This window comes from Gadus chalcogrammus, chromosome 22, assembly GCF_026213295.1.
Source record: "Gadus chalcogrammus isolate NIFS_2021 chromosome 22, NIFS_Gcha_1.0, whole genome shotgun sequence".
NCBI lineage: Eukaryota > Metazoa > Chordata > Actinopteri > Gadiformes > Gadidae > Gadus > Gadus chalcogrammus.
Genome location: NC_079433.1, coordinates 3,027,478 through 3,036,492, shown reverse-complemented (window position 1 = coordinate 3,036,492; position 9,015 = coordinate 3,027,478). Strand labels below are relative to the sequence as shown.

Genomic DNA, 9,015 nt, shown 5'->3' with positions numbered 1-9,015 from the left:
CATTTAAGGAAAATTCCGCGCAGCATCATGGACTCAGACGGAAATACGAGTCCATGATACTGCGCGCTTTTCTGCCTAGAGGTAAGTTGCCGCTCTCTGTTCGTGTACATTGCTTGCTATGGGCCAGAAAAATACCTTGATACTTGCCTTTGTCAAACATTTATGGAAGCTTTTTTTTTTTCTTCTTTACAGATCAAAATTTCTTGCCTTGGGTGAAAATAAAAATCAATGATGCAAAAGTCTTCTGTCTTTGGTTTATTTGAATTAGCTAATATACTTGAGTGTACGAAATAATATGTGTCTATACTAAAATAGACATTTGAAATGACAAGTTAAAAGTAGGAATGTCTCAGTCTATCAAATGCATGAACCTTTTTCCATATTACCGGTAAGTCATTGTGCTGTGCTGTGCTGTATTGATGTTTGAGAATGTGCTGCCGGATCTCCGCCACCAGATGGCGCCCGAGAGGGTAAAACCATGATACTGAGTCCATGATGCTGCGCGGAATTTTCCTTAAATGTGGGCGGGGTTCAACGTTTAAGCCCGCCCACATTTAGCTCCTCCTCGATCTGCGAGCTGCAGTCAGGGGTGACTCGCAACAGCAGCAGAAACAGGATGCCGGGCTGTTGTTCAGCGTATTCCTGCTCAAATCGGCGGACCATCCACAATAGGAATCGGGGGATTACTTTTCACAAGTAAGATTTAACACTACCGTAGTATTGGTATAATTGGTATTGAATAATAAAACACGCCAAACCATGTGGCCTTTATCATAGCTACACGTATTACAAAAAACCGCATGAAAATCAGTGGTATTCAGTGAGGTATGATTAATTAAATGCGCTGACAGTTCATTGCTCCAGCCAAACGGATTACACTGAGTGGAGCGGATGACCACTCCAAGATGGCGGCCCCGCGTCTCGTCAGCGCCAGTAGGCGGTAGCATTCGATGCTCCGTCCTGGAATGAGTCACTCACACGAAATATATACTCTACCGTAGAGCAGGGGTGGACTGGCCATCTGGCATACCGGGCATCGTCCCGGTGGGCCGTTGACCCAATGTGGGCCGGTCCGGTCCGCTATGTTTTCTTTTTTCCTCTCTCTCTAAATTCCCTCCAATTGGGCTGGCCAATGGGCTACAGAGAGCTAGCAGTGTGTTGCCAGCATCGACGCATATTATTGGTCTATGTTTGTCATTGTCAATCAATCATGGGCTGACTGGCTCAGAGAGCCCTGACAGTGCTGTCAATCACAACACAAACCAGGGTGGGCGGGACCTCATGGCATGGGCCGGAGTCGCGGGAGCCGGTACGGAGCTGAAAACGCCCGGGTGGTGCTGAAAAACGGCGACTTAAGCCTCTGGAGATGGAAGTTAAATGTTCAAAATTGACAGACCTATTTGGTGCCGGGGTCCACACCCCAGCAGGTGCTGCTGCGCCAGGAGACGAGCGAGTGGAGGCATATATGCTAAGTAACGTTAGCCTGGGGCTAGCTAGGCTACATTTTGAGACATGTCCAAAACAGAGTAGAAAACGTTTTTACATTGAATGTGATGTGACCTAATTAACTGCATACTTGCGACAATATATTAGCCCAGAGTTGAAGGGCTGTGATTGTTGGTAGTTGTGGTTGATTTTGTTTAAATTGGCCGAATTGTGATATTATGGGTTATTATTGTTCAGATGATTTGGCTAAGCTAGCTAACAGCTGCTAACGTTAGCAGTCTCTTGTTGCCATAGCAACAGTAAAGATTGACATGGACTAATGAGCTGTAAATAGAGATGCAGAATCAAGCTGTATTGTAAATACAGATGTGACACTTTCAATTTTAGCACAACATACAAGTAAACCTATTGGAAATGATTAGTTTAATTTGCAATATTTGTCATTGAATTTATTGTAATCTTTCAATTCGTTTATTGTTTACTGAGGTGATGACTATTTCGAGAGGAATGCAATATGTATGTTTAAAGGTTTATGTGAAGAAACATACTATATGTGTGATAAAATGACAATTGGTTATTCATAAATGTCTCTTTATATTCTCTGCTACCATAATCTCCTGTCAAACAGGTTTTCCTCACCTGCTAGAAGTTATTCTATGATGAGAGAGAGAGAGAGAGAGAGAGAGAGAGAGAGAGAGAGAGAGAGAGAGAGAGAGAGAGAGAGAGAGAGAGAGAGAGGAGAGAGAGAGAGAGAGAGAGAGAGGAGAGAGAGAGAGAGAGAGAGAGAGAGGAGAGAGAGAGAGAGAGAGAGAGGTTTGATTATGATTATTTCCTGGTTGAAGATTTTCACATTGATTTTAATTTCAAACATTTGCATATCTTTTAAGTTAAATTAACAGTTATGCAGGTAGGCCGAATTACAGGTCTGAATAGATATGCATTCTCATATACATGTGTGTGCACATGTATACATACATGTGCACATACACGTGTATGAGAATATGAGAAAAAAAATTAAATTCTCTATTTATGGTTTCATAATGACTGAGTCACCGTTAAAACAAATTGGTTTCAGCTCTAATGCTGTTACTGTCTGTAATATGTTTCTATTTAGATTATTTGTCAGGAGATTTTGTTATTATTGTCCGAGTCCGGTTTTAACTAATGCTGGGCTTACACCAAACGATTTTCACAGTCACAGACTAATAACTGCAAGAGAGGATTTTGCGTTGGATCATGTGTGATATTTAACAAGGGTTTTGTAGTAGATATGGCGGGTGGAGATGCAGCAACCACAGGATGTCTGTTAACTTCCTGTTCGGGTTTCACAACTTTCTTGTCAGCAGCACAAGAAACACAAACTTGAAAAACAAAAAACTGCACTATTATTCGGATATACAGGGTTCTTCCCGTTCGTTTCGTCCCACCCCTAGTGCTAATAATGTAGTGGGCTGGTCTGGAGAGAAAATGCCAGGGCTGAATTTTTCTCCCAGTCCACCTCTGCCGTAGAGTATATATTTCTTATGATCTTCCTCCACTAGCGTCCTGATACACAAGTGTGCGTGTGCCTGTCGTACTGACTGTCTGTCTGTCTGTGTCTGTCTGCCTGACTGACTGACTGACTGACTGACTGACTGACAGTGAGTAGGTGTGCGTTGCACTCTCTGTAAGGCTTTGGTCTTCATGAAGTGTCAACCAACCAACTCGGAATTTGAGAACAAGGAAATAAACAAATACATGAATTAAATATAATAAGCATCTTGATTCCACCTATTTCCTGTATGGGGACACAGAATCAACAGGTTGATGATGATTGAGAACAAATCTGTCAATAATGGGAAAGAATTACCAAATGGGGAACGACTTCACGTGACAAATGAAGAAAGAGGGAACAGAAAATGTTTGCTTTGCAATTTTTGCAGTCTCTAACCCATTTGGGGTAAGAGACTCATTCATATTATTGCACATGCAAGGGCTTTCATCAGTGAGCCGTGAGCTAAATCACCCTTTTGTTCCCTTATTCACCAAAAGAGAGTAACTTAACTGACATTTATTTATTTAAATGGAGGGCACTCTGGGTTAGATGTTGGGCTGACAACCTGCCTGGAGTTTGGGTTTGGATTGTGGGGATTCACCCTGCTCTCAATCATGGTGAGGTTCATTATGGACCATTCTTACTAGAAGGATATGCCCAGAGTACAGACACAGTCTACGAATTTGCAGGTTGTTTTTATCATTGTTGTGAACATTGCTACAACACGGGTCATCTGAACCCTGTCACAAAGATCAGCTATTGTGTACTGCGTATGCTTTCCGATGATTGGATGCAATTCCGTGAAAATGTATGCCCTGAGCTAGACGTTGTCCGCTGGCGTGAAGGCGCCTGTGTCAGCCAATGGAGTGGGGGTTTTGGAGCTGAGTTATACCGCATGGAGCCAAACTACTGTCTGCCCGTTGGTTTGAATCTGTACGACGCCGTACATGCCTGTATGGACCGTCTCAGTGTCATTACGGAACCCATTATGACGATATATGTGTGTGTGGGGTAGATCCCTTCCAGTTACTTTTTGAAACTATTTTAAAACACAACGGGTTTATCAGTGGCACCTGAACAAATCGTAGGGTACAAGCTGATTTATTTTTTATTTATTTTTTCGCATACACGTCACAAACACAGACCTCAACAACACTTAAGTACAAACACTGAACTATATCTATCCAAACATTATATAGATGAAGGTTAGATATAGCTAAACACTATGCTGGATATAATGTATATCTGAACATTCTATTTTTCTGAACATTATTTATAAGTGAACATTATGTATAGCTGAACATTATACAGCTGACTATGATGTTGTCAGAACAATTATTTCAGGGTCACACGAAGCTTGATCGCAGTTACAGTGTGTTTGTGCGTGTGTGTACGTGTGTGTGTGTGCGTGTGTTTGGTGTGTCTGTGTGGGTGTGTGTTAAATTAGTTTCACTTTGAAGTTCTCCTGAAAACGATTGACAGTCACACACACACACACACACACACACACACACACACACGCGCCAATAAAAACACACAAACACACATTAACAAACATATGTGTTTAGTTTGTTTCACTTTGAAGTTCTCCTGGAAACCAATGACGTCTCAGCCGTATTGAATTCCTATTGGTCCAGACCGGCCTCTCCCTCGTGATCCGTCTCTTGTCTGCAGGTTTCCTGGTCAGTGCGTCTGATGCTCGAGTCGGAGTCACGTCTCTGTGGATAATCTCATCGAGCTGTTCTTCTGAATACATCGATATGAAGGCGCTAACGGGGATGCTGCTGTTGGTCTTTGGTCACGGTGTGTCCTCAGGTAAGACTGAAGACAGTTTTTTACTTTTCAATACTGTCTTTCCAAAAGGTTGGTTCATGGTCCCTGAAGACTAAGAGACATTGTTACATTCCCTAATTTTGTTGAAAATCATTTGATTATCCTCTGTAAAGAGGATAATCCACAACATGATTCAGCTTTTACTGTGAGTATTTAAACTAATATAAGAACATGTATTCTGGGTTCAACTGTGAAAACGAAACCTATTTGGTTCTGTCTATTATCAGAACCAAACATTAAACTTCAGTTAGGAAGGAATCCGATGTGTACTTTAAGTCTACTTTTAATCCAAAATATTATATTAACACTCAAAGTTATTTTATTTTTAACTTGTCAACGTTCTTGGAGAATCATCATGCACGCGCACACACACATATACACACGCAGACACACAATAATATAATTATTATCATTGCTATCAATATATTGTTATGAAATTCAATAATTATATTATTATATTATATTAATTATTATCATTCCAATGATGGCAATGTGAAGATAGTTAAAATGCCGTAATCTAATACAGAAATTCACAAATATACTTGTAATAGTAAACATTGTAATAATTATTTAAATAATAGATTATTATTCATGTCATCTGTAATGATTAAGAAGAGGCAGCAGGTTGTGTTCAGTTGAAGGTCTGGACAGCCAGTGCTGTGGGCTACAGTGAGATGTTTGGACGTCAATAAGATCAAACTGAAGGTTCCTACATTACGGCCAGTCAGGTGGCGGAGCCATGTGATAGGGGGCGGGGCCCTATGACAGGGGGAGGGGCCATAAGGACAGTTCCTCTGCGTCTCTCTCGTAGATCGCACCATCTTTCAACGCCTTGTTTAATACGACTGCATCACCGTCTCTCACATGATCAGCAGCTCGCGGATATCACTTTCTCTCCAGTTAGAACTGATCATGATGATATCACTGCAATGAAGCAACACCTCTACCCAACGTGATCAGGCATGACATTTATGTGATTAGGGCATACACTTGTTCATATGTACGTCTTTTAAGAGTCATCTAGTGCTTGTTAAGCGTATGACTAAGCCAGCTGACGGACCTGCTTTGCAGTTCCAGATGCACTTTCATCAATCAATTCCTTGAACTAGCCTTTGATAATGTTCTGGCCCGCCACCTACTGGCTAGAAAAAATATTGTCCCGAGGACTGTCTGTCTCCAGTGATACACAGTAGTAACCTGTCTGTCTGTGTACAGTGATGTACCGTATTAACCTGTCTGTCTGTCTCTCTGTCTACAGTGATGTACCGTAATAACCTGTCTGTCTGTCTACAGTGATGTACCGTATTAACCTGTCTGTCTGTCTGTCTACAGTGATGTACCGTATTAACCTGTCTGTCTGTCTGTCTACAGTGATGTACTGTATTAACCTGTCTGTCTGTCTGTCTACAGTGATGTACCGTATCAACCTGTCTGTCTGTCTGTCTACAGTGATGTACCGTATTAACCTGTCTGTCTGTCTACAGTGATGTACCGTATTAACCTGTCTGTCTGTCTGTCTACAGTGATGTACCGTATTAACCTGTCTGTCTGTCTGTCTACAGTGATGTACCGTATTAACCTGTCTGTCTGTCTGTCTACAGTGATGTACCGTATTAACCTGTCTGTCTACAGTGATGTACCGTATTAACCTGTCTGTCTGTCTGTCTGTCTACAGTGATGTACTGTATTAACCTGTCTGTCTGTCTGTGTACAGTGATGTACCGTATTAACCTGTCTGTCTGTCTGTCTACAGTGATGTACCGTATTAACCTGTCTGTCTGTCTGTCTACAGTGCTTCACTCTATGCAGTATTTCCTCACGGGGTCGTCTGGACTCACAACCTTCCCAGAGTTTGTTGCTGTTGGGATGGTGGATGGAGTTCAGTTTGACTACTATGACAGCAACACCCAGAGAGTAGTCCTCAAACAGGACTGGATGGAGCGGCACACCAGAAAGGACCCCGACTACCTGGAGAGGAACACTGGAATCTATCTGGGTGACCAGCAGGTCTTCAAAGCCAGCATTGGGATTCTGAAAGAGAACTTTAACCAGACAGGAGGTACGATTATATCTACTGTCTCACCTCTCACATGGAGATGTCCATCATTTAACCCCATGATAAAGATTCACCATACTCCTAAACACACACACACACACACACACACACACACACACACACACACACACACACACACACACACACACACACACACACACACACACACACACACACACACACACACACACACACACACACAGAGTAGACACCACACGTGTGTGTGTGTGTGTGTGTGTGTTCGAAAGTTCAGTGATTGAAACAAATAGAAGCCCGGACTATTGAAGTTTTAGATATTTTATTACTGTCCTTGATCTCAGGTTGTTCTCTGATCTCACTAAAAGGCTAGCAGAACGAAACAGCAATATCGATGAGATGCGCTCTGCATAGAGAAGAAAGAATACCGACGTTGAATTTGCAACATTTTTGAAACAGATTATTCTAAATCTGCGCATATATGGACACGTCAGAATGTTGTGGTTTCCACTGGCTACAACGTTGCATCTGTGGCTGCTGGTAATGCCACTGTCACGTTAAAATTGTACCGGGGGCGAAAATTGTACCGGCCTACGTCATCGTTTGTTTACATCCTGACAACCTGACAACCTGCCCTGCAACAGACGACGCGATGCAGAAAACATGTTTCCAAACGACGAAATAACATAATACAGATAGCGGATCGCTATCTGAATTATGATAGATAGCGATAACACTTGTTTTTACTTTATATTTGTATTGTATTTAATTGTTTAATCGAAACAATAAAGAAAATTGCCCGCGAAACGGGCGATCGCGTCAAATCACGTAGGAAGGTTCTTGAACATTCTAGACTATGAAACCTGCTTAAAACACTCAGTTTACCAGCTAAATTCGATTAAACAATTCAATACAATACAAATATAAAGTAAAAACAAGTGTTTTCTAGCGATCCGTTATCTGTATTGTGTTTCAAGAACCCTCCTACGTCATTTGACGCGATCGCCCGTTTCGCGGGCAAAACATTTGTCATTTGACGCGATCGCCCGTTTCGCGGGCAATTTTTTTTAATTGTTTCGATTAAACAATTAAATACAATACAAATATAAAGTAAAAACAAGTGTTATCACTATCTATCATAATACAGATAGCGATCCGCTGTCTGTATTATGTTATTTCGTCGTTTGGAAACATGTTTTCTGCATCGCGTCGTCTGTTGCCGGGCAGGTTGTCAGGATGTAAACAAACGATGACGTAGGCCGGTACAATTTTCGCCCCCGGTACAATTTTAACGTGACACCACCACTAAGAAGTACACTCTACGCCGTCTGCGGGGATATTTTCAGCATTATTATTATGGTCCATAAGTATAAAGATCCGGGGCTATAGGCTCGAATGCCCCCGGTCTAACGACCGTGGCATGTGTCCATGAGTATAGATATGTTTATATACATCCACTCTATTGGTCAGATGAAGGGCTGAGGGAGGTGTGGGGTGGTGTAGGGTGGTGTAAGGTGGTGTAGGGTGCTGTAGGGTGGTGTAGGGTGGTATAGGTTGTTGTAGGGTGGTGTAGGGTGGTGTAGGGCGGTGTAGGGTGGTGTAGGGTGGTGTAGGGCGGTGTAGGGTGGTGTAGGGTGGTGTAGGGCGGTGTAGGGTGGTGTAGGGCGGTGTAGGGTGGTGTAGGGTGGTGTAGGGCGGTGTAGGGCGGTGTAGGGTGGTGTAGGGCGGTGTAGGGTGGTGTAGGGTGGTGTAGGGCGGTGTAGGGTGGTGTAGGGTGGTGTAGGGTGGTGTAGGGCGGTGTAGGGTGGTGTAGGGCGGTGTAGGGCGGTGTAGGGTGGTGTAGGGTGGTGTAGGGCGGTGTAGGGCGGTGTAGGGTGGTGTAGGGTGGTGTAGGGCGGTGTAGGGCGGTGTAGGGCGGTGTAGGGCGGTGTGGGGTGGTGTGGGGTGGTGTAGGGCGGTGTAGGGTGGTGTAGGGCGGTGTAGGGGGTGTACGGTGGTGTAGGTTGTTGTAGGGGGTGTAGGGTGGTGTAGGGTGGTGTAGGGTGGTGTAGGGTGGTGTAGGGGGTGTAGGGTGCTGTAGGGTGCTGTTGGGTCGTGTAGGGTGGTGTTGGGTAGGGTGCTGTAGGGTGGTGTAGGGTGTGTAGGGTGGTGTAGGTTGCTCTAGGGTGGT

The 9,015-nt window shown here is 43.4% G+C and overlaps 1 protein-coding gene across 1 annotated transcript in view; it reads left to right on the top strand.

The window, feature by feature from the left end:
- Positions 1 to 9,015, top strand: part of LOC130375592 (uncharacterized) — a 28,963-nt gene that overhangs the window by 8,981 nt on the left and 10,967 nt on the right. The window contains exons 4-5 of the mRNA XM_056582611.1: positions 4,655 to 4,795; positions 6,606 to 6,872. Of these exons, the coding sequence (XP_056438586.1) occupies positions 4,655 to 4,795; positions 6,606 to 6,872 (408 nt within the window). The remainder of the gene's footprint in view (positions 1 to 4,654; positions 4,796 to 6,605; positions 6,873 to 9,015) is intronic.